At 43.9% G+C, this 26,868-nt stretch overlaps 1 protein-coding gene across 1 annotated transcript in view; it reads right to left on the bottom strand.

Moving 5' to 3' along the window:
* LOC121615053 (receptor-type tyrosine-protein phosphatase N2-like) overlaps window positions 1–26,868 on the bottom strand; it is a 192,405-nt gene that overhangs the window by 39,605 nt on the left and 125,932 nt on the right. Inside the window, exon 13 of the mRNA XM_041949215.1 lies at window positions 6,333–6,545. Coding sequence (XP_041805149.1) covers window positions 6,333–6,545 — 213 coding nt within the window. The remainder of the gene's footprint in view (window positions 1–6,332; window positions 6,546–26,868) is intronic.

Genomic DNA, 26,868 nt, shown 5'->3' on the forward strand with positions numbered 1-26,868 from the left:
ACACGTTGGATTGATAGTTGGAGCCTAAATGGATTTATGATTTTTAATTCTGCGGTTACAGATCTGCTTGTAAATCATCTTATCTTAAAACCGTTTTAATCAATATTCTGTATCACATGATTAATTACTTTAATGGTTACATGCATAATAACTGGTGGAATGTATAATGAGACTTTCCATTAGGACCTTGATTGACCCAGTTAACCCCCTGCACTGTTTTTGGTGCAATGACAAGTTTAATGTGTATTAACCCTGACTTGAAATACGCTGAGTGATATAAAATCTAGCATTGACCAGAGTATGGGCTGTTTTTAGCACATATGTCCATCATGGAAAGCCCTGTTTGAATCAATTAAATCTGCAGACATCCGATATTTGATCCCATTGTTCATTTGTGTTGGATCATTTTTATTCCAAAACTTTCAAGGATTTTAGTGTTTTTACATCTTGCCAGAAGCATCGTTTGGAGCATCGTGATGAAAAGTCACGGCGTGCTTCACAGACTATTGCCACAGTCAGGAGAGGAGTTTCCATGATAGCAGAGGTAGATCACACTAACTGGCCAATTTCTGCTGTTTAATAAAAGCCAAATATTGGCCCCATAAATTGGTTTAACCCTCCTGGCTGTTAAATACACCAGCTTGTCTGGCTTCCTGTCTGTGTGTCAGTGTTATATCCTCACAGCACAACACGGCACCCAATCAGCACGAGACACTCCCTCGTCGGGGAGGGAAGCGCATGATCAACGGCGTTCATATTTCAACGAGCCCACACGGTGAACTTTGCCGCAGCAGCAAATTCTTTTATGATGTAATTAAAACTGATTCAAAATGGCTTCCCCCTGAGAGCCAATTAGAGGACAAAAAGGCAAAAATTTGAAGGAACAATATAACCCAGGACAGGTTTAGAGTCTAAACTGCACAAATTTACAACGCCTCCCCTCCCCCGAGCGGCGCCCGTACAAACACAAGTATCTGTATTTACAGTGTATTGATTTCCAACAGGACGCACTTCATCAGCTGGCGAGACGCGTCACGTTAATCACCGCGGTTTATGATCGGGGTGAGAGTTCGCTGTGCGTGTTCCAGCTTTGTCTCAACGTTTCCTTTTATTTGTGAATTTATGCAGTTGATGACGAACTCCCAAAGAGACCAACAGCAAACACGCTCAGTCTGCTGCGTAGTTTAACAGACGCCTGAGAGCGTGCCGGGAAAACGCCCTCCATCAAGACATGAACTGATTTTAGGACATCATACCAGGAGTTTTTACCAGGAGTTTATTTCCTTCCTTCCTCTAAATTGTTGTTTTCAGTTCATGTCAGCATTGTATTAAAATCTATAGAGCCTCGTTTTAATTTTTGTCTAGCATTATTTTATTATTGCAGCAGCATGTCGAGACGGTGTGTTCAAGGACATCCGACAGTTCATTGTCTCGCCGAACAGACTTTTGAATGCAACAAATGAGACAATGATCCTTTCCAGGACATCCATATTAGCTTATTCTTCCCTCTTCGGGATTCATCTTTGTGACAGCTCATGAATGAATGTTTCAGACGTTTGTACATCCATTCTCGCAACTGCATTAACTTAGACAATAAATAAAGGTAGATAAATGTTTGCCGTGATGGATTACCGATCTCTAGCAAGCTTTAGGTCTTCTCAGATTGATTTTTAAAAAACAACTGAAATTAATGAAAACAAATGTCTGTCTGGAAGGTGGAAAAATCAATCTTAAAATTGATGGCAGCATTTGAAAAACTGATCTTTTCAAGCAATTTTTTAGCATCCGAACCTTTGGTATGCTACAGATGAGCCTGTCATCTGAAAAACTGAAAGGTGAAATGACAGTTAAGCTCTTGTATGAGGCTCCATCACTTCTAAATGATGAGACGGTTGATTAAAAAGAGACAAAGATTGTCATCGATCCACAGAAAGTCAGAAAAACACTATTTATGCTGCTGAAGTTATTGTGAAGCGCAGAAACAGTCGCTTTGAATGTTTTAATTATCACACATTTCCAACAAACATGAGTTTTCTCGTCCTGAAGATGATTTTCTTTAGTGGCCTGAAACAAAACAAAAGCCCTGACACAAAGACTTTCTTTTTGAGGCCAAGAGAAAATAGAAAAAAATCAATGAACACGGCGAAGGAATGAAATAACGAACATTAACAGCTGCTGCTGTGAAGCTGAGACGTGGAAATTTAGCTTGTGTGATCAGTGTTGCTGCTTGAACAGAGCATGTGTGCCTCATCAAGCCTCCCTGCATGGACCAAAGGTTAAAAGAAAAACCCCAACAACCCCCTCTCATGGGCGCCATGCCAGGGAATTCACTTGGCGCCGCATGACCATCTCGAATCATGCATCACCCCGGGGCGACGGCGGGCGCGTCGGCGACGGGAGGCGCGTGCCACCCGAAGCACCCCCTCATTATAAGAGCCTCCTAATGGGGAGGAAGACGGGTTTGGGGGTCGGGGTGTGTCAGCAGGGCCCATTGGGCCCTCGGGGGCGCCTCTGTTTACATGCCCTTCTGACCAAAACAAATGTAGGGGCCTTCGCCCGAGTGCTCTGCCTCTGCGCTTGAACAAACAAACAAATAAAAGGGGGAGCATGATACAATATGGTGGAGTCGAGGGGGGGGGGGGGGGGCAACAAGACACCGAGGGACTGAAGAAAAGCTAGAGGAGGAGAATGAACAGTGTTTGATAAACCGACAACGATTTGTCTGGACTGCAGCTGCTTTTACACTCGTAAGAAACAGATTTAAATGTGTTTCTTTACCCCAGAAATAAATCCACTAAAGACGAGACTTCAGCTCAGAAAAGGATTTATAAAGAACATAAAGCTCCATTAGAAGATAAAAGTAGAAATAGATGAACTGTCGGCACTTAAAATTGTTTTAATGTCAGAATATATCATCACCAGCTATCAGTCAGTGGCCTGTTTGTCACTGTTTCCTTCATCGCTGCATGTTAATGAAAGCCGTTAGTTGAGAAATCAGGGTCAAAGCTTTGCTGGCAGATTTGAAGAGTCAACTTATTTCGAGGCAACGCTAGCATGTTTATTCTGACAGCAGAACCAGGAAGTCACCACGCTGACAATCGTGTTGAATTAGGATTAACACGGACTCACGTTGTGAGACTAATGACTACCTGAGTTTTGTGCTAGCGCAGGTGAAACCTAAACTATTCTGTCATATCGAGGAAGAAAAATCCTGGTTTGTTGGAAACAACTCTGCATTCGACCTTATCTTCAGTGATAATCATCAATGCCAGAGCTAGAGCCTGACACTTACAGCACTCTGACTCAAGAGCTTGTTATTGCACCAAGTGTACAAGAACTTGGACGACTGTGAAGGTTTGTGCAAACACACGCCATTGTCATCATGTACCTTTGTGTCTATGGCACATGGGAGCCTCTTGGATGAATCGCTGGCTGCACGGGACACCACAACACTACACTGAAATCCATTCCACAGTCTACAAATCCCATTTTTACTGCTACTAATCCCGATGCCAAATAATAATAACTCTTATTAATACTTATTATTATATTATAATGCAAACACAAGCAGTTCAATATGTAATCAATCAATAACTGCTGCAATTTCCCAGCTTGGGATAAATAAAGTATATCTATCTAAGTATATCTATCTATATCTATCTGTCATCACATTGGAGGTAGATGGCACTGACTGGAAACTGATTTTTAATGAAACACTGTTATTGGCAAACTGTATTTCTGAGCATTTAAGAGCAGGAGAAAGAGATAACATGCTGGAAATGTGTTTGAAACATATTCTTTGGCAGAGTTAAGATCATGTCATCGTGCCTGTGAAGCTCCTTGAAATTTAACTAAGACAGAGAGAGAAAAGAGAGGCAAAAATTATATTATACTAAAAAATATTTAAGCAAGTCATTTGATCTTGTCTTGCGTCTTAAAAACTTGACACAATATGCAAATATGTTACATATCTCCACAGCTTTGCTCATGTTTCCAGAGATTTCACGGTGCCGGTGATGATATCTTTAAATAAGATAATGTCGCTTCGAGATAACATCTCTTGATTTGTGGAAAATCCGTGCAAAAAGTTGACTTCCACAGCAATCAAGAGCAATGATCTCACCCTGCTGGCGGATAGTTTCCTCTACTTCGAGGAAAAAGGAAAGACTTTCAGGAGCAGATAAAAGTTTGAATCAGATGTGAAGATAAACTGAAGGCGACGTTGTAGACTCCCGTGTCGGCGGCAGAGTAATCCAGGGACCGGCTGACTGACTGACGAGCATCATCCACCGTCTCCCCGCCCAGCGCTCAGACACCGTGCGCACACTCCTCCGTCGACGCCTGTCAGTCACTTTCTCCTTTGTCGGTGTCGGCCAATCCCATGTCGCGGTTTCACCGGGGCCGCGTGATTGACAAGCCGGGGAGCGGAGGAGCGGAGGAGCGGGGAGCCGAAGGTGGAGGGAGCTGGTGGCACGGTGACGTGAGTGGAAGGATGGAAGTATGTGTGTGTGTGTGTGTAAGTGTGTGAAGTGAGGCCTCAAACAAACGCGCCAAGGGCAAGAATCATTAACATGCAGTGGCTGGTGAGTGTGTGCATGCATATATGTGTGTGTTTGTGCATGGGCTGGATTCTCTCTCTATCTCTGTGTGTGTGTGTGTGTGTGTGTGTGTGTGTGTGTGTGAGTGTGTGTGTGTGCATGTTTGACAGCCAGCATGAAGGAGCTGCAGTAGTAAGGCCGTCAGGCAGCCTGCTGCTTCCTGTCTGCTTTAATTGCATGTAGCCCTAGAGACTGCACACACACACACACACAAACACACACACACTCCCAGAATCCAGCCCAGGGAACCCCTCAACACAGCAGCGCTGACAAAGAGACGAGGCTTACACGGCTAAGATGGGAGCTGAACACTGAGGTCTTTCACTGAGGATGACGACGGCTCGCTGTCGAGACTCGATAAAGACGACAGAGGAAAGAGAATCGACTGGAGGAGCTTTGGGAGTGTGAGCAAAGCAGAGCTGAGTAAACCTCCCAAGAATGAGCAACATGAACGTTTTTGTTAGCTATTAATCTGATAAATAACGCGTAAACACAGACTTACGTGTGAATTTTAATTAGCGTTTTCCAATTAGAGGCTTAAAGCAAATCTCGAAGGCAAGTAACCATGAAGATAAGTTTCTCACACTGAGGGAAAGCAAATATTTTATGTCGACGGGGGAAGGTGCGCCGCTGAAATGTCAGCCTGTCATTGGACATGCTGAATGTCAGACTTTCAGAAACTCTCTGCGTCTATTTGGTAGTTAAATCCTGTGAAGTGACAATGTGTGATAGCCTCTGTCGTCTTCCTAACAATACATCTTTATGCAAAAATGTACATTATGAATCTTTACAACTCCCAGGCGATGAGGTGAACCTCTAACGCAGCGGCACAGTCTATTTCAGGAGTTAAAAATCCCCCGAGAAGAGCATAAAATGTAAGCACTTAGGGGATGGGCCGGGCTCATTATAAAATCAATGCTCACAGGACCACTCTCATTTAAAAACATGGTGGGGAAAAGGTCAGGGAGAGAGACGGAAAAAATCTCAATCTAATCCTTTGCTCAAAAAGCCACTTAATATTGGATTCTGCAAATTAAATTTCGCACCCTGCTATTCCGGCCAAAGGATAATTACAGCAAGCAGAGGGGGGAATGGAAATGACTTGAGGTGGAAAACCTGTTGGATTGGCGATATCGCTTCGTGTCTCAAACAACAAATCATAGCGGGGGACTGTGTACAGTCAGCAATTACCAAAATCAATCAAGGAACCTGACGATGACGATGAACTGAGGTTCATTTGGGTGGAGCACAATGTGGAGACTGATGCCTCCACAGTGAAGGGTTCCTTTCATTCTAAGCCCACCACCGGTCCCAAAGTAGAAGGTTTCAGCCACCAACACTGAAAGTAAGGCACCTCATCTAAAAGCATCTTCATAGATCTGCTCAAGTCTCAATGATACACAAATGAGTCAATAATCAGCTTTGGTTGATTTTTATGAAGCATATTTTATATCTGAGGGGCTGCAAGATGATTATCAGGATAGTTTAGCAGGAAAACATTTGACAAATTATGTTTGATTTTTCAGACTTTTCTCTCTTCCTTGTTTTTTTTTTCTCCAGTGAATTATTCGATTATTTAACCTCTAAAAATTATGAACCAGAAATCAAATGCAATCCGGTGACGAGTTGCTGCAAAATTAATTTTTTCATCCCATCCTGAACGCTTTTTCACATTTCTAAAAACGTGAAACCTTCTCGATTCTAAGCCGCAGTCAGCGCAGTAACACCTCCTACCTGATAGGTGGCGGTCGCATCGCTGGTAGTGTCTGTTCCCAGATTGGTGAGCTTCTCCTTGATCTTGTGGTGGGAGCGGTGGCGGAGGCAGTAGACCACGGTGGAGGCCAGCAGCACGCCGACGATGCACAGGATGGACACAACAGTGAGGATGAGGAACTTGGTCGACTCCGCCTGGCTGTACTTGGTGGGGATCTGGTTGATCTGGCTCCCCTGTGGACCGCAAAAGACCGGACAAACAGGGTTAATAATACGTTTCTATCATTTTTTAAATCTGAGGTGAGTGGTTCCCCGTGCAGCTCAATAGGCAGAGCGTGGCGCTCTCACAGGCGAGATAAAAGTTTTCATTCATCGTGCTTTGGAATAAGATGCGGGGGTGTAAAACTACGTATCTAAAAGTGACCACCAGGTGAGTTTATTGATCAATCAGACAAGCGTTTGAATAGAACAACCCTGCAGACTCTCAGAGCTTCCTGGCTCATGGTTTGATGTGACTGGATTAAAGCTTCCACCAAATGGGCCAAAAAACAAGTCACACAAAACCTTCATTTGACGGTAATCTATCTGAACCCCCATTAAAGCCTTAATTACTTTTCCTTCCAATGAATTTCCCCCCCAAAAAATGTTTGATTCCACATCAGTAGACCAAAGTGTGAATCACATGGTCCCTTCTTTCCTTTTGTGGAGAGACATAAATATGCATATCACTGTGCTCGATGAAAAGTATAATCACAAGCATTTGTTCCACCATCTGTGCCCAGGAGTGCATAGAATGCATAAACTCCTGTTTAGCAGAGCGCTCTGTATGTGCCCAGACAGCTCAACACACCGTTCGCCGTATTGGAGGAATTTTCTACCGCTGTGATTGGAGGAAACAGACATTCTGCCGTCTTGAGAGAGTGCCTCGCCAATTTCGACCCCGGCAGCACTTGAATCCGGCGCGTGAGAACCAGATCCTTCAGCAAACAACTGGAGATGAAAGATTTCTTTTCACGCAGTCTGCTGCTTAAGATAACACAACGGACACATACTGTACGACAAAAGCCTCTGTTTGAACTGCTTGGCGAGCGTGTAAAAACCACCACAGCAATAATTTGAAGGAGGGAAAAGTACGTCTTATTGAGCGTTATGAGCTGCAGCTCCGGCTGCTGCTCGCTGTTCACTCTCAGACACCGGCGAGCTGCAGATAATGGGCCTGTTGCATTTTACCTGACTGCTAAGAGTTAACAATAGCCAGCGCTGTTCCCCATTATTACACACTGCGTAATGATCTTGACAACAAAGAGCGAGGCAAGAACCAAAGAGAAGAGCTACAAATTGCGCTGCCAATGACAAGACCTACAATTCTCCCTGACAAAGAATTATCAAAAGAAATCAATAGCAAAAAAAAAAAACTCAAGTGCTCAGGTCTTTGCAGCACAGTAAAAGACGAATTTCCCCCTTTTACTGGAACAGACATTTAAAGGCCTGCTACAGCTCATCATTAGCTGGCCCTGATAGTAATTTTCTGCTGCATGTTAAGCTTGTTCCGTATTATTTTTGCAAAGTGTTGAGAGAAAGGTGCTCTCCACCTCCCAGAACGGCAACGGGCTTGTCCCGAGGGTGAAAAAAAACCAAAAAAAACGGGGGAGGGGTAAAGAAATCCCCGTCCCTCGGCGGTAGAGGTCACAGAGATTAGGCGAGGTGCGGCCTGGTGAGTTAATGGAAAGGAGGCTTTGAAAGCGGTAGGGAGAGGGGGGGGGGGGCAGCCTTGTCGAATCCCTCCCGCCTGCCTGTCAGCACAGAGAAACCCTGAAACCCCGGGAGGTGGGAAAAGGACCGCTCTACCCCGCACACGGATTGTTCTGGAATTCTTGTGAGGTTTCGGGGAGTGAGCCCCATCACCCACCCACCCACCGCCATCACCACTCGATGATGCCCCCCTTGCCACCCCACCCCCCTATGATTTCATTCATTGCTGCTCCTGCATTCAGCACCTGATAAAGAGTGCCTGCAGAAAGACCCACAATGGGGGACAACAGTTGTCCGATGCTTTGTTGGGTGTCCAATTTGCTTGGGGAGCTCTAAGCCGTACTGTAAAAGCTGGTTGCATAGTAATGTGACGGCCCTGAAAGGAAACAGTGGGCGTCTCTGACTGGGGCGCTGCACTAAAGACCGTTCTCTCAATGCGAGGAAAAAAAAAAGAATAATAAAGCGGAACAAAAAAAAAAAAGTGAGAAATTCAGCTCCAAAGTGCAGCACATATAAAAGATTTATCTACTAGCAACCGCAAGTTACTACTGAGGCTGTTCATAAATCAGTCATAAACACAACGCAGGGATGCTAATATGTTGGACACGTGTGGCGCCACATTTTAACATAGCGATGGACATCTGTAAGAGCAGGTGAAGCTGGTTCTAGTTTGTGTATTTTAAATGTTTCTCTTTATTAATGGGGTCTTAACGTAAAAGACAGCAGCAGGAATATCAGCCGTTAAAGAAGCATCATAAACAAAAGTAGCTGAGCAGGAGCCTGCGCGTGCTGTGGGCTCGGCGAGGCCATTAATAATGCATTACTGCTGATTCCACATGCTTCCACTGCAATCATCTTTCGCAAAATGTATTTTTTTCTTTTTTTTTTTTAACCATCAAATAACTTCATTTGTCATTTTACTCCCCGAGTCGTCTCATTGTTTTGTCAAATTAAGTTTCATGGAGAGGGATTGCATCTTGCTCGGCCAGTAATGGCCCATAATTCAAGGCTCTAACTGTAACAGCTCAGTCATCTTTCACGGGACAGATGCCGGCGTTTCCAAAGCACTGCCCCCTCCTCACACACACACACACACACTGAATCCGCCTCCCCCTGGCCTCTTTATCATGGCTGCCTAGCATGTCTGTCTATTGATTCAAACAAATGTAGCCTGACCCCACCTGCTTAATCAAGTTTGGTTGCAGTTGTTAGCAGCAGCGAAGGGGTGGAGGAGTGCGTGTGTCGTCGGGTGGGCGAGCGACTCGGGGGTGTGTGAGTTGTACGTTCGCAGCTGTGAAAAACGAGCGGCCGCTCTGCTCGTGCTGCAGAGGCAGACGTAGCAGAAATCTGCAATGATTGAAAATCAAATGTTTGCTCGGGACGGGAGGTGGAGTCATCGGCGTGCACAGGACCGTGTCAGCAGCACAGCAGGAAACCGAACACTGAAATATTGAGCAAAGTGTTGAATACCTACATCTGCATATATTATTATGCTTGTCAGAAGTGTGACACCTACACTCTGTCTCCGATAATAAGAGGTTATCGTCGCCACTCAGCAGCGCTCAGGCCTTTCTTGACTCTCCCTCCTGTGGCTTAACACTTTCAATTAAATGACATGTTGAAGGGCTTGATGCAGAGAACTGTGACCGCGAAGGTGAACAGCAGCGGAAATTACAGGAAATTTAACATTTGTGTTGCTGGCGTGATTGTAGGAACAGAAAAAAAAGGGATAGTGTGACAGTAATCAGTATGACTTGGTGGCTAAAAGGAACACAGCCCGAGTCAAACAGCGCTCCAGACTTCAATCTGGACCGTTCCTGGCTCAGATTTCTTTTTAATCCTATGACGCAGGAAAGAAAAAAAAAAAAAACACAGAAAATCCTGTTTGTTTCTGGAGGAAAATCAGACGTTTCGATCAAGTCTGTTTCAGTGAGTGGCAGAAAATGAAAGGAAAATATTGCCTCCCCAAAGGCAGAAGGGAGAAGGGAGTTCCTTTCATGCCTCCACCTCTATTGTCCATCTGCCCCGGCAAAAGCGATTGTACTTGCAAATTTTTCATTTCACATCGGCAAACGTGATTTGACATACAGTGTGCAGCTCCTCCTCACTGAGTATTTCTGAAAAGCATTAACATAGCCCGTCAAGGATTGTGGCTGGCTGGCTGTGTACGCTGCTGGGTTCAGCCCTTTTTCAGCAAATATCAGACACACTCCCTGCAGACAGACAGGCGTCTTTGAACAGGAGGGAAAAGAATAAAAACCCTCAGACAGAGAGGGAAAAGACATGTATCATTACAGAAAATCTTGGGAGTTTTTTTATTCCTCCTCGGGTGAATTTTTGATTGCATTAAAATCGGCTCCCCTTTCACCAGCGCGACCGGCGCTTAGTGTAATGTGTAGGTAGCATTTCAATTCATCTGCTTTACAGCTGAGACTCCTAAAAAAATGTTAAAATCAATTAGAATTAAATCAGTTTCAAAGAGCGTATGAGCGTATGCGATAGAAATAATGTGTGTGTAGCTTTTGGTATCTGGATTTGAGATGGAGGTTTGTGGAGGGGTTAGGTCTCCTGATTGGTGTGTGTGTTTGTGTGTGACAGGGTGTATATGTGTGTGAAGGGGGGGTGTGGATTAGCCAGGCTCCCATAGACAAAAGGCAGATGGATTTGCACGGCTCCGGCTTATTCAGAATGGGTGAAAAAAGGTCAGAGGGAGAGCGGCGGCCGGCTATTGTTTTCCTCCACGACGACCGCTGTAGGAAACAAAGATCTGTCCCTCACCTCTGATTCATCCCGCGCCTTTGAAAAAGTTCAGCTGGGGTTTTAACAAAACCTTTCAGCAAACAAGCACACATAAATGCACGCACACACACACACACACACACAGCTGTAAGTAAGCACATGTGTGACTGTACACATACACACACCCTGACATGCACAAGGATTTTGCATTTGATACACTCGCATCTGCAGGTGCAGACTTGTGCACACTTGCATGTCATTTTGCACACACCCCCACACACTCAGACACTGTACATACTTGCACGACTGTGTGCACACATGCACCGAAGCAAAAGTCCACACACACACACAAACACACACAATTTGGAAAAAAAAAAAAAAAAACAACCCAAACCCAACATGATATAAAATACTAAAATGCATCCTGCAACTATGGACATTTTATTTTCCAATGAACAGAAACACTATTAATTTCACTTTAAATGCTTTTCACTCGCCTTAAATCTTTGCCAGACGGAACAGTGTGAATCAATTTCTCAGCAAAATCACACATTGCATACAAATTAGGCGACTCCTCCGAGTTGAATATCACTTGCAACATTAAAAAAATGCACAACATGATTTGAAGTTTGCACTCCAGCGGTGCGAAGCCGCAGCAGGAGAAAATTAAAACAGCAGCAAATCCCATTAAATTAAATGTTATTACAACGTTACGGTGAGATGCAGCTGCACGAAGCCCCTCAACCAGGGCGCGCCGTCAATCAGTGTCTAAACTCCACGGATACTCCCATTGCGTGTTCACCTCAAAATGTGCACTTTTGGCTGAGGCTAGTCAATTTATGCAATTTGCTGAGTATTCATGAGACAGAAAATGAATGTGCACATTCAGTGCAACAAATTACGACACGCATAATTTGAAAAATAGAATAAAAATGAGGGACTTTGCGTAAAATGTGCAGAATTCCCCAATCCAACAGAGGAACGAATGAGGGGAAGAGCAACAGCAGGACAGACTCATCATCTTTGGCATTTCGTAAAGATTTTTGGGACAAATGTCAGAAAAATTCAACAGCAGAAGGTAATTAAGAAAAGCACGTCACATTAACATAGAGAATAATCAAATCCTACCAAAAATCCATGGTGAGGTAATGCAACAGACACCTCCTCCCGCGTCTATTTCCCATTCCAGTCCGGCTGCACCGACAGCACTGACTCGGAGACAGCACCACACCGGTGGCGGCGGCGGAGGAGGAGGTGGCGGAGGAGAGAGTGAGTGAGTGAGTGGGAAAGAGAGGGAGTTTCATCACCTCCCATCATCCCCTTTCTCTCCTTTGAAAAAAAAAAAAAAAGAAAGTTCCCGGCTTCCTCTGCTCCTCCTCCTCGTTCGTTTGCTTCTCATCCGATGCAAAAAGAGGAAAAACCGCACCAACAGATTTCTCTGTTCTCTGACGCAATTCAAGGCACGCTCAGCGAGGAGAGGAGAGGAGAGGAGAGGAGTACGAGGACCAGCAGCTTCCACCACTTCCACAGAGAGGAATGAGATGCAATTTTTTTCTTTGAGAGAGAGAGATAGAGAGAGAGAGACTACAAAGTGCGCTGTGGGGCTCCTCCTTATATTCCTCCCATCCCTCCCTCCATTCCCTGCCTGTCTACAGCACATGTCACCTCCCCTCGTTGCCATGGCGACGGCTCCACATGTTGCCGACAGGAGGAGGAAGAGGAGAGGAAGAGGAGATGAGGGCAAGAGACAAGGGGGGGGGGGGGGGGGGGCAAAGGGAAGAAAAGGAAAAACAAGGAAAGGGGAGAGCAAGATAGTATGGAAGGAAGGAGGCAAAAAAGCAGGAGGAAGGGGATAAGGAGCTGTAAAGCGAAGAGAAGAGGAGCAGGAGGAGGAGGAAGAGGAGGATGTGAGGAAAGGCGAAACCGTTCCTCTTTACAAAAATCCTGTTTTCCTTCAAACAAATTCAGATTCATTCGGTCAGTGTGGCCACATTCACGCGTTTTCTGGAAACTAGTGGAAATATCTTCAGGTAGATCCGTCCTCTGCTGCTCCACTTCTCTTTGACGAACAAGCAGAATTATCTCCATCGCAGCGTTTTCTCTCCCAACTTGACTTTAATAAGGTTTTAAGACTCTATCAGCGACTGCTAAGATGAAGATGTTTTGCACAGTTAAAGGAAAACTCGGGCCGATGATTCAAGAAAACCCCTTTAAACTCGGTCAGCTGTGAAATGATACAAGCAGCGATTATTAATGTTGTATAAAGTCGAACTAAAAAAAATATTCAGTCAGTTCAGGCATCATTGGGAAAATTATATAAAAACTTCAATAATGTTTTCAGAAACTTTTCATTTGATGTGAATGTTCCACTCACAAACCTAATGATTAATGTGGACTTTTCACAAAAACTGTACAATGGACCCTAAGTAACAAGAAATCAAGAAAGTGTAGTGCAGATATGCTAAAAAAATATTCATTTAGACCCTAAATGGAAGCAAAAAAGTGAACAAATATTTGTGTGGATCAATGATTGCACCACTGTCTCATTGGACAACGATTACACAATTCAAAGGGCGTTAAAACGTCCTGAAATGTTGAGCGTAAACTGCTGATTACACACAAGCAAAACAGGAAGTACAGTACAGTTTGCTCCACATCAAACCAGAAACCACCTGATCAAACTGATGCATTCCCTTCAATCAGTGCTCCATCCATCCACCTGTCATCATCCTCCTTCATCAACAGTTTGTTCTGTTGCTTAGAGAGATGACCAACCCCAACGCACACACCTACACACACACACACACACACACACACACACACACACCATGGCTACCCTGAGGACTAATCAACAAATAGGGCTAATGAGTTATTAGCTGTGGAGAGTGGAGAAGGAGGCCCTTTGACCAATGGAGGACTAACAGCTGCAGCAAGCATGGGAGGAGGGTAAGAGAATTAACACAGGAAGGTGTGTGTTTGCATGTGTGTGTGTGTGTTTGCGTGTGTGTGTGCATACATGTTGTGTTTATATGTGCAAGAGACACAGGTGTTACATACTTTCGCCTTTCAGGCATGGATATACATGTGTAAGTGTGAGTGTTCATGTGTCTGTTTAAGATATAGTGCATGTGTATGCCGTTGTGTGTGTGTGTGTGTGTGTGTGTGTGTGTGTGTGTGTGAGTCTCCCATCTAACCACTGTTTGCATTTCGGCTTTGAGCAGAAAGTGAAGGGGCAAAGATGCTGCCTAATGCAGATGACAAGGTCTTTCCTGGGTAGTGTGAGTGTGTGTGTGTGCGTGTGTGTGTGTATGGGGTGGTGTAGGGGGGCTCTTCAGTTTATCTTTCTATTCAACACCCCCCACTCCCTCCAACTCCTTCACAGACACCCCCACACCTCCTTTTGTCCCTGTAGGCGACAGCTGGAGGTGGCAGGCAGTGAGGACCTGCTCTGCTGAGTGAGTGTGTGTGTGTGTGTGTGTGTGTGTGTGGTTGTGGGGGGGTTTGGTGGAGATTTCGGGGGTTGAGCAGTGCTTTTCAGTTTGGAGCCCCCCCCCCATTTAATACTTCTGTCTAACCCCCACCTACCCACCTCTCAATGCTGTGAGCATTTGAACACAAGCTAACCGACGTGGAGGAGCGAGAGTTAGGGGAGCTTTGGGCGCCAATATTTCATTTCCTTTCCCTTTTAGCAGCAAGAAAATCGCTTCCCCGTTAGGCTACTCGACAGCTACGCCCCCAAAACTCGCACACAAACCACCACCACCTCCACCTGCTCTCACTCTTTGTGTCTCTGTCTGCATCACAGTTGTAACAGCGGCTTACAAGCAGGGTTTTAACCACCTTATTCACTCGTTTGTGTCACAGCCTCAGTGGAAACGCCTCGACTCTGATGCAATGGAATCAATTCTTCTCTATACACTGAATTTCAGGCAACTTTGAGTCTTTAGGTCTGAACTTTGTACCTTAGTATTAAAAAATATACTACTGTTTAAGGCTTAGACCGTTCCGTTTAGCAGTTTGCAGCACTATCAGTCCAAAAAGCTAAAGATGCTACGCTAATCAATATTTATTTCATTGATAATGGATGAAACAAGTGTGTGAAATGTGAAATGCAGCAGACAGCTCTCATAAACCCACTTTAAGCTCCCTGCACAGGACCGCAAACAAGAACAGCAAAGCTCACAAACACAGAATTTTACTCAGGAGTTGGTGGAGACCAAACCAGAGCCAAAAGTTACGTGTCTGCTGTGTCAGTTTAACATTCACTTCAACTCCAGCATCATTTTCATTTAGCGCTGTTTATGTTTCACATCACAAATCACACACCTGTGCAACTATCTTATGCAATATTACATATTTTTTAGTATGTTATATATTCGCTGCCATGCAATAGTACAAAATACTCTTTATACTCGCTTTTTGTATATAATGTACATATATATGCTTTTTATTGTCTATTTGTTCTTTTTCTACCTCTTCTTTTTATAACTACTCTCTGGAACAACAAAATTTTCCCCGGCGTGAGATCAATAAAGTTTTATCTTATCTTAGAGTATTAGCCATGACAATTTAATCAGGTCATAACGTTCCAGTTGTTGTGTTTTCAGCTTATTTATCTGCTCTGAGTGGCCAAAAAATTAATCAATTGACGCAGCCTTGAATAGCAGGTTTCCATAGCAACAGTATTTGCTACTGTAGGTACTAGCTAACAGTTGAATTAACTCTCACTATTTGGAGGATACTTGGCTTACTTTGCTTATGCTACACCCGTTACTTTCATTTGCCGGGACAACATTGTGTGTTAATGTTTGCGTATTTGCAGAACAGAAGCTTCGTACGTTCGTGTGAGATTTCAAGCTTGTTTTATTATTATTATAAGTTTTTAAGAACTGAGGTGAGCTTTTGAAATGAAACAGGTTGCAGGAAAAACAGCCTTTTTGAAAAAGCATTGATTGGAGGCAGCAGTAAATCCAGGTCTTTACGTGAAACACACTGCACCTCGTTCAGCGTTAAAGAGGTCAGTGGAGGAGCAGATGTCCTGTGAGAGATCTGCACCACCCTTTAAAAAGATCAGTAACAGATTCATCTCACTGCAGCATTGTGCTCATGGTGAATGGCCATGTTGGTTCTTATCTGTGAGCAGAATCTCTCGCTGTGAGATGGCATCAGGGTTTCCCACTTTACAGCTGCTAGCACAGCATTTACACCTTCATGGGTGGAGCAGAGCAACGAAGATGCAACGCAGGTTTCATTCACGGCATGTGCCTGACGAAGGGAATCAAGAATTTGTAATCTGACATGTATGTTCAAATATTTTTTAATACAGAAGCCACTAAATGACAGCATTTCATCTGAAACTCGTACACGTCACCTCTGATGCTGTCGTCCACATAAAACAGATCATTCTGTCAACCACATGTGAAGCAAGACAGTTTCGTATTTGCTAAACCTCCAACACTGTATTAAATGATCAGTCCAATACTAATCTATGATATATTTGTATTATGGCACATAAATATTATATACTATATTTAATGTTTTTAAAACGTTTTGGCAATTGTGGAAAAACAAAACTAAAAAACATTAAAACTGCCAACGCTGGGTTTTAAATACCTGCTGAGGACGCTGATTATACAGTGTTTTAACTACTTTTGGATGGTCGTCTGCAAAGTTTCGCTTTTTTTCAAATCTGGCTGGTTTTTGTCTGAAGGGATGTGGTCTGAAAGTGTTTGCATTTGAAGAAACAGCGCCCTCTTTCTGTCCCATGAAGCGAAGCAGTCCTGCACATTTCTTTCAAATTCGACCCAAAAGTGCAAAATGAAAAATGTTTTGTGCAAAGTTGAAACCTTCACAGTGAGGTTCACATTTGTTTGCAGCAATTATATGAATTTCTCTTTACATGTAAAAGTAAATAATTTGTTCTCCTGTGATCATCTCTGTGAATCGGTTCTAATTTTCCAGTAGGTTTCCATGATCTACTGTTAAACTTCCCTATTGATCAGTTTGGAAGTGTAATCGTTTAAGATTGACAGTGACCATAAAGTTCTCCTCTCTGCTAAAGTCCATTTTATTCTCTGCTATCACTCGAAGGCTTACAGAAGACCCAGAGTGAGTCTCCGCTGTCATCAACTGTGGACGAACAGAAGATTTCAGACCAACAGTCACCTCGTAATGAGCTCGGAAAACATCACTCATCTCCCAGCCTTAAAAACAGCCACGTCTGCCTTTGTCCGACCGCTTCAGAGCGACACGGACATCAACTCCGCTGTCAGCTCTGTCAGACGGAGGCGACATCAGAGGCCATCACTGGCCATCGCCTGGATACCCGCGAACGGCTCGTCTGATATTCAAACGGTCACCGATGGACACAAAATGAGAGGCTCTCTCTTGTTTTTCACCAAAACGACAGCTCATTCAACCCGGGACCACCAAACTGATGTCCTTTGTGCGGTGCAACATATTTTGGATGCCTGTGACCCGCCGTCCTGCCCCCGCTCGCCTCGTCTTCTGGGATGGCACCCGAGACAAAAGAGCCATCATCCGCATGATATGGTAGCCCCTCGGCCCTGACGCCCCCTGGGACATAAATCTTCAACGTACAGTAAGCAGGCGTAACATCTGGGCTGACTGACAAACTGACTGTGACAAGGTATTTGATACAGATGAAAAGCCTGCACAGCCCATCAGGCTGTAAGAGACAAGAAGGTGATGATGACTTTCTAATTCTAAGTTAGAAGTAACCAAATACATTTACTCAATATTATAAGAATTTATTATTTCTACTTTGGATGGTGCACGTTGTTGCTTGAAACTGAGAGACGAGTGAATAACTGATGACTTATTTACGCCAAAGTTATCAGAAACTTTTCTGGGCACAGCGTATGGTAATTTCCACATTTTTCTGGTTAATTAATATAATAATAACCACATTTATCTGATAACTGGGGTCACTGCTGACTTCCAACATTTTAATATCTCAAACACGACATCGTAGCACTACTTTCTCCTTCTTATGGGTTGGTTTGCTTTATTGACAACAAGCTGTCTAATATATCGATATATATAGTTGGTAAAGTACACACATGCATGCACATACTGACACACCGACTTTTCTGTCTCTGCTGTTCTTTGTCCACACACACATGAATACATATATTTATGTATTCATAAGTATATATACATACAAAGAGTAAACTTTTCACTTTATCCAATATTCTGCATCTACATCAGTCTTTATGCCTCTACCTTTGAACTTTGTTCTCTATCTTTCTATTGCACAGGCTCACACACACACACACACACACACACACTCACACACACACACGCAGATGCTGTCTTGTACCTAAAGCTAAGCTCACTTTACGAGCTGGAAAATGGCTTGACAGTAGAGGCCGATGTAACTGTCTTCCCTCTGCAGTCAGAGAGACGAGCATGAAGCAATTCTCCTGACAGCCTCGACCGGAGCTGCATCCCCGCCAGCCGGCCTTAGTCTGCGAGCTCCATCTCACCAGTCCAATCGCACCCTGAGAGCTTAAAGGCACCGTGTGCTGACTGTCGTTACCTGCCATTAAGTAATGAGAGACTGTCCTCGCCAGAAAAACGACAGCAGGTCATTTGTTCACACATGTAGATGTTTCCCTGCTGAAGTTGGCCTCACCATCGACCTCACGCGATCGTGCAAATAATCATGAGCGTCTTCCCCAGAAAACAACAACACAGGTCATTTAGACCGCGTTTACACCTGGTATCAAAATACGATCCGTATCCAGACACGTTATCCGAATAAGGAAAAACGCATGTTAATGCAAGGTGTACATGCATCTTGTTGGGAATTTGAACCAATCCATCTGACCACACCTGGAGGTCGTCTGGCTTGCACTGTGTTCAGATCTTAGGCAGGTGTAAACGCAATCTGTGCATACACAACAAAACACTGATAAAGATATTTGTTTTCAGCATAACATAAAAAACAAGTTGTTCAAATTTAGAGAGCGAGCAAGAGAAAAGACACAGACCTTTTCATTACTGATTAAATGGAAGCACCAAAAGATGTGTTATTCAACAGAACCGTGTGAAATATTAAAGCAGCACAGGTGGGAAATGAGTGATACAGTAAGGAATAACTGCACTCATCTGTGCAGTTAAAAAGCTGCTGTTAAAAATATATCATTTATCTAGACACACTGTAGCCTACATGTCAGCACAAGCTGACACACTGCTGCTTATACAAAGAAAGGAAGGACCTAATGTGCCAAATTTACAAGAGGAGACAATCAGCGTTTCAAAGTTTCCAAAGTTCATACTCACAAAACCCCAGAAAACTCATTAAAAATACCAGCTGCAAACACAAAGGTAAGATCGTTCATGATCTGGGTAAAGCATCCTGATCCAGATCCCACTTTCAAACCAGGTGTAAACGGGGTGAAAGAGATGACCGCTGTTGTTCCTGTGCAACACAAATGTACCTAGTCTAATACACATTACCCCTTTATTATCAGTGATCTGATGTGAGTGTTGCTCCGGTGGAAGCCATGAATCAGATCTTTTTATATTTAAGTGACAAGTATTTGCACTTAAATAAAGAGGAAAGAAGGATTCTGCTTGTTTCCCTTTTACTCTTGTGAATTTTTACATTAGATAACAATGATTTGTGGGTTGGAATGACAAAGAGCAAGATAGAAAGTGGCTGAACCACGTCATACATCATTTTGAACAGGTGTTGGTCCATTTGTACCCATAAACCCCCAAACAGGTGTATCGGCCACCGAACTGCGTCTGGAAATGTGCTCCTTTATGTCATTATGTTATCCTCCAGTGTGCATACTGCGTGTAGAGGGCGAGTAACACTCAGCAAACAGCCTGTGGTTTCCAACAATTAATCATTAAATGAGCAGCTGAGGCGGGGCTGTGTGTGCAAAGTCGCGTATGCGAGCGGATTTACTCCACACGTCTTCATTCCCCACCGGTCACACTTCAGAAGTGAAGCATTTTGCCCACCAAGCTTTGTTGACGTCAGATCGTGGCTCTTTGGCCATTTTGCTGTGATTTCAGTGCTTCGTAGTTAAATGGTTTATTTCTTAGCTATTTTAATTGCGTTTATTGTTGATGTGCAACTGGAGAGTCAGCACAGGGTGCTTTATTTTGAAAATCTACGGGATTTCCTGTCTGGCTAAATCTGCTCTGTGCAAATTTGACGCATCAAAAATGCTCCACGGAGCCGAGCGGAGAGACGCTTCTGAGACGCTTTCCGCACTGACTTGAATGGCGGCGATCAGCTCCATCACACGCGTTGTGGACGAACATGGACGGTGCGTGCCTGGGGGAAATTAGGGGTAACCTGAACCAAGACCACTGCTTCCCGATCCCTTAACCCTTACGTTTGACTTTCCTAATGATTACCAGGACACGGAGGTGGCAAATAAAAAAAATACGAATCTTTTTTGAAATGCTCATATATGAGTTGTTTTGAAAAACGCTGGAAAATGGTCTACCTTGTTATTTTGGAGTGAGAGCTTGATAGACACTCGTCTATATATGAGGCAACTCCGCTCTGCAATGAGTATGTTTTAAACTGTCTGTTTGCTTGGGTGTCCTAACATGAACTGTTTGTACTGCAGGTAGACTGTAGACAAAGCTGGTGGGAGTGATGCGTTTAGCTTCTGCATTCCAGTATTACCATGTAAATGTGCCTGTTCACAATTCTGCAATAAGAAAATGATGACACATGTCCACACTATTTACTCTGCATTCTGCGTAATATAGTAGTGATATATTTCATCAGGTGTTGTTGCACAGATCGCACATGAGGCCACCGCTCCAGCCTGCAGTCTCACAGATGTAATGTATTGTCAGTCACTGGGCACGATAGCATCAAGGCTCCAGACGGATTTCAACGACTCGACCGGACCAGTTCAGGGCGGCGCGTCCGCCACCTGGCTGAGAAAGCAATGACATTTTGAAAGAGCCGGCTTTTGTCTGGAAGCACAGGGAAACGTTTTCCGTCTCCCTGCCTCCTCACACATCAAATGGAGTCTTTTCTGTAGCAGGTTGCAGCAGTGGAGGGAGGGAAGGATGGATGGATCCCCCTCAACCATCACCTTTATCAGCCATCTTCTGCGCTGTGAGCAGGATGCCTCAGAGCTGTGCAAAATAAATTGAGGGTTATTTTCTTATGAGACGCAGACTGAGGGGAAGGTGATAACAATGACTTTTCTCACATCGTTAAAGCCGTTTTTACATCTGCTTGTGGGTCCCAGTAGATTGTTTTCTTCCCTCCGTGTGACAAATAAATATCTAATAGATGTGCGGTGCTGTGCAGCAGCAGGCCTGCAGCCAACATGGAGGTTCAGAAAAAACATTTAAGACTTTCTTTGGACGTTTTTTATCTGCACTTCCCCAACATTGTCTTGTCTCCTTGTGTACTGGCCAACAGCTGGCGTTGGTATATACACTGATCTTTCCTAGGCTTGACCAAGTACCCACATATATACGTCTCTATTAGCCTAAAGACCACCTAAAGTTGTTTGGTAAAACGTAAAATTTTAGTGAAATTTCAGTGTCACCTCAGCTGCCACCATTGTAGTTGAGTTATTACATGTATTTATTACATATATCTTTGTGAGATCGATGCTTTTTACACCTTTTGAGCTTTTGTCATGAATACATTAGAATGAGTAATTAGATTTCAGCCCATTTAAATGTCTCCTGGTTTCATTTACAGTTCATGAAGACTGCATGTAAGTGCAGTATTGATTGCCTAAACTTGACTTAACTGCACATAATGCATGAACAAACAACACAAAATACGCACACAAGACTCCTGACCATGATGCCTCTGAGTCAGTCCTCCACACAGAATTCACATAAAACTTAATAAACATAATTATCAGATGTTTATCTGATAAGGTCTCATAAACCACAAACCAAGAGTGTCACACAAACCTACACATGCATGTTCCCACATGCAGAAGCCTCAAAATACAGCCAAGTTGTGCGTGTGCGCGTGTGTGTGTAGTTACAGTGTGTTGCCGTTGACTCTCTGCCCAGATTAGCTTGTTAAAATAGAGCAGCGGCGTTAGCATGCGCTGCGCTTCAAAGCCGAGAAAAGGCTGTTGATCAAGGTGAATGCTACGCTTGTCGTCTCGCCTCTCCCTCACATTCAATCACCCACACGTCCGCCTGCTGGCTGCCAGTGTGTGTGTGTGTGTGTGTGTGTGTGTGTGAGGGGTCGATGGCATGTATAAGGCAGTATGTCTTGAACAAGAGCTAGTTTGCGTGTTCATGTGTGCACGGGTTAGGAGTTGATTAGGAAGTGAATACGCACGTGCACGGCTTTGCGTTCGTGTGTGCGTTTTTTGATGTGTGTGTGTGTGTGTGTGTGTGTGTGCATCTCTCGGCAGTGCATGTTTTCCTGCACACATTTTGCTTTTCAACATTCAGCTCAGCGGCACTGAAATACGCTCAAAACCCGCAAGGCTGCTAGTCAGAGGGGAGCGGCTCGGAAGCTCTTTCAGGGAGCGTTCGAGGGATTCATGTACACAAGAACTGAAAGGAAGCAAAATCTTGAGGTTAAATGAGACGGCAACCAAATGAGACGGCTGTTCATGTCTTCACAGCAGCTTTAGGTGAGAGCCACGGAGACAGTGAAAGACGGAGTGATGGAGAGAAGCAGCTGAATGTGCGAAGCTTCGCTACACAACTGACACACACAACTAGGTCTCATTATATTTGTTTTTCATTTCAGCAGAAGCCCACGTGGGAATTTATTGTTAAATGACCTTCTTTGTGAGATTTCATTGTGATCCATTCAATAGTTTTTCAGGTGTTTCACTCTGGACCAGAATGTTGGAAAAGAAGACCAACCAGCTCCACACTGCAAACAGCTCAGTGTCACTAAAAAGCAGTGATTGTGGAACATTTGTTCTGTGTCTGTGCCCGGTGGAAACACAGTTTCTAGTAAGTGAAAGTAAATATATAAAGATTGTGATATATAATATATTTTAAGGTTTTACAGGTTAATGTGTGTGTCTGCAAAATCTGATATCTTCTTCCTCTGTGCCGCAGAGCTCCATTGTTGTCCAAAAACTATTAAAAACACTGATCAATGATCCACACTGTTGCACTGACGAACATGTTCCTTTATTGCCACGAACACACACACTGTAAATGTTTATTTGGCTCAACCCTGCACACACCATCCTGCTGCCATAAATACTCACAAATCCGCCGCTGAAAAAGCAAATGCACTGTTTTCCTCCTGTTAAAATTAAACTGCAGTTTCTGGATTACAGTATGTTTTTTGTGGGCTGTTTTTAAAGATTTACATCTTCAGTGGGGACACATGGGCTTGTGGTGGGTGCCACAGAGAGGGTAGGTGTGTATTGAGAGGCGGACTGACGTATTGTTGCTGCTGGTCTCCTCATGGGATTTGTCTTAACCTTAAAAGGATTGGTTCACCCAAATTACAAACAATATAAGAACTAGTTCTTCAGAAGAAAAGTACCTCAAGTACCAATAAAAGTGTTCACAGTGAGAGATGAGGACATCACTTTGGAAGCAGATATTTGTTTTTTCAGCACTGTGGGAACTGTGTGTTTCCAAAACCTGGACGAATTCAACTAAAAGTCATCTGCAAGGAAAGATAACAAGAAAGGTAAGAGAGAGATAAATTACTGGGCAAAGTAATCCACAACCAGCTGATTCAAACAGGTCTTCAAGAAGTTAATGGCGTCAAAATGTCCTTGTTTCAATCCTGTGGGGACACTGGGTCGTCAAGTGAAGAGACACAACAAAACACATGCAAACCCCCACTGATCTGGACTATAATCACTTACCCAAGCATAACAGGTAAAACAGGTGCATTGCTTGTTCTATCTCTGACGGTCCGACAGTCATACTGAAGCTCTCTTATGTAAATTCAGACACAGAACAAACCTTCAGCCTTCAGGTTCTAGATCACCTTCAGTAGCTGACTGATCACTGTCTGAATGTGGGCTTCCTGTTTGGCTTAATATGCATAAACTGCATCCTCCCTGCAACAATGTGTGCTTAAATTCATCAGTGCACTGTGCATTGATGCACCGTGCACGAGCTAGCCCAGTGCCATTAGCTGCACTTGGCGAGGCTGCAAACAGTCAGCGGTGGAATATTAAATACACATGACCCGGAGAGCACATATTACAAAATGGCAGCGACCCCGCCTGAGGGGAATGTTGTTTCCGTGGCGAACAGGACTCTCTGCAGCACCATTTAGTCTCCATTCATCAAAGTCATTTCTTGTTTTTCCAAACACCAGGAAATCAGGGGCGAGGTCACAATTTTCACAACAGGAGGAGGGGGGGGGAAAGAACAACAATATTTAAAAAAAAAACCTTGCATAATTATTCATCATTAGCTGCACCCCATCGGTCCAGACCCATGTCATCGTCATGACAACGACCCCCTGGGCCTGAATCCCCCTATACTCCCCCTTCACCTCCCACAGCATCCCACCCGCCCCTCGCATGCACAACTCCAGCAGGATGGCCTCCTCGCCCTACGAGGCCCGCCAGGCATTTCTCTGGCGTGCGGGAGCGCCGCTTGAAACTCGCTCGTCCTCCTCGCCTGGCACAGAAACACTCAAACATCTGGCCTCGCCGCTGTCGGCCATGTTCCTCACACTCTCACTAGGACCCAGCGAGTCACACTGAATAAACTCATCTGAATACATCAGCTGTCCATTATTTCGGTGATTATAACGAACACCTACAACCGTAGAGGTATGCATATTCTGACACTCCGCCATCAGCAGGGCGGCCTGGGTCCACATGAAGCCCACCTCACAGGTCAGTCAGGCGCACACACCTGCCCGGTTTTTCTCCCTGCAGTTTCACTAATACCTCCTTAATGAGTCCTGTGAAGGCTCGGAGATGATAACCTGGAGGGTGAACGGCACCGCATTTTAGAGACAAATGAGCAAAAGTTTTCAGAAGTGATCTTGCAGCTTTTTACATTAAAAACACTGCACACATCAACACAAGTGTCTACACTCACGTGCACAGCTGATGGAAAGCTTTGTGGATGACATCGTGCCATCGTGCAGCAGGAGGTGACGACCTGCAGGTGGTCACTTGCAGTAACATGTAATTAACGGGAGCAATTTTAAAGTCGGTTTTCCTTTCACTGGTTTTGTGTCCCTTGAACTGATGTGTGCCAATAAATCGAAAAGTGTGTCTCCGTGTACTTCGTTCAACCCCCAACTGCCTCAATGAATCTACTCCACAGCCAAGAGCAGAAGAAACCGAGCCTGCGTATGAAGGCGAAGCAGGAAGCTGAATATGCTGAATGTTACGCGCATGTCATCCCGGTCATTGGTAAATGTTTTAGGATGATGTTAATTGAAAGGTTTGGCTCCTCATTAAAACAGTCACGTCATTTTTCAGGCTAGTAGATACATTCACCCGGCTCATTGTCAGAGGAAGGTGCTCAGTGAAGAAGAGTAAAGACATGCTCAAAACTCAACATGCAGACAGAAGAGAGGTTAATGGTTTCCTGGTTACACAACAAAGGTGAAGACTGAAATATATTTTTGTGTTTTAATCATGTCTCATCCAACCTTCCTGCACTCAGGACACTGTGAAACTTTTGGAGGTGGATCTCTACAGCTTGTATTTGAATACTGCTGGTGTTTGCAGTCGCAGTTATTTCTAGCAAACATCTACTTAAATAATGGACTATCTTAACTTAAACTTACTGTATTTACACAAATAAAACTGTACACAGAAAGAGAATAAAAGAAACATACTAAATCCATAGAGAGAGGAAAGTGACACAAAATGACATCAAACCTGAGCCAAGAGGAGACTGACGCAAAAACAACACCATGCATCAAAAGCAAAGCAAGGGACACGAACTCAGAAGTTTATGTTTGTTCAAAGCCAATGCACAGGGGGAGATTATGAACCTACATGTTGGAGAAAAGGTGGTTCCTACGACACAGAAATGTACTGGATGTTGCAATATGTTTGTTACACAGAAATTGCATCATGAAGCGAGGATGTGACTTGTAAGCCAGCATGTGCTGGATGACTGGGAAGCATGACAGCGATACAAGATTTAAGAAATAACAACCAATCAACTGATTTAACCCCTCTTTAAAGCAGCAGTCCACTGTAAGAGGAGAGCATTGACTCGGAGGAGTCAGAGAAAATTGCCGGCACGTCACCAGAATCGCATGAATGAATGACGCATGAAACCTTTTTCTTTGGGATGTTTTCAGGTGTTTTAGTTCACAGGTTCAGGGATGGATCTTTTCTCCTGAGCACCATGACGGCATCAAATACAATCAAGATAAACAAAAGTCACCCAGGTTTGTTTCTCCAAATGAAAGATGGAACCTGAACAACCCTGTTTTTATACACTTTTAAACCAAACTTCAACAATGCATCACACTGAAATTAAAGGACCAGCGTGAAGGATTTCGACCCTTTAAAGGGGCAGTCCACTGATTTCACACATGACGATCATTTCACTGTCATGAGGAGTCCCACTCAGGGCTGTTTCCGGTTGGGCTTGGGACTGAAAGCCTTTAACAGAAAGCATGCATTACAAACTGGAAAGTTTATTGAAAGATGCTGCTGAGCTGCATTATGAATAGTGCAGCATCGTTTACTAAAGCTGGACCCATAAAAGCCTGGGAACATCCCCTGAGCTGTACTGATTTAGACCATTATGTCCATTACAGTGTCCATCAACTTTACTGAAGCGTGATACTAAATCACTGGAATGCACCTTTAAATGAAAATAAACACATTTCTTGCACAAGACAACAGAGTCTGGTGCTTTAGAACGTATATGCAGAAAAAAGGAGGACCTTATAGCAATAAAATGTGCTACTGAAAATATTTTTCCATACATACTTTCATTCCCACAGATCCCGTAGATAGTTATTCATGATTAACAGCTAGGATCCAACGGTGTGACCAAACCAGTCAGCACAGACAAACTTTGTGTCTATGTAAACTATTTTGCCAATTGGACGTAGAAAAAACACCTAATGTGGCTTTTATAGGTCTTGACGCATTAACTG

The sequence above is a fragment of the Chelmon rostratus genome, chromosome 12 (genome assembly GCF_017976325.1).
Source record: "Chelmon rostratus isolate fCheRos1 chromosome 12, fCheRos1.pri, whole genome shotgun sequence".
Classification (NCBI taxonomy): Eukaryota; Metazoa; Chordata; class Actinopteri; order Chaetodontiformes; family Chaetodontidae; genus Chelmon; species Chelmon rostratus.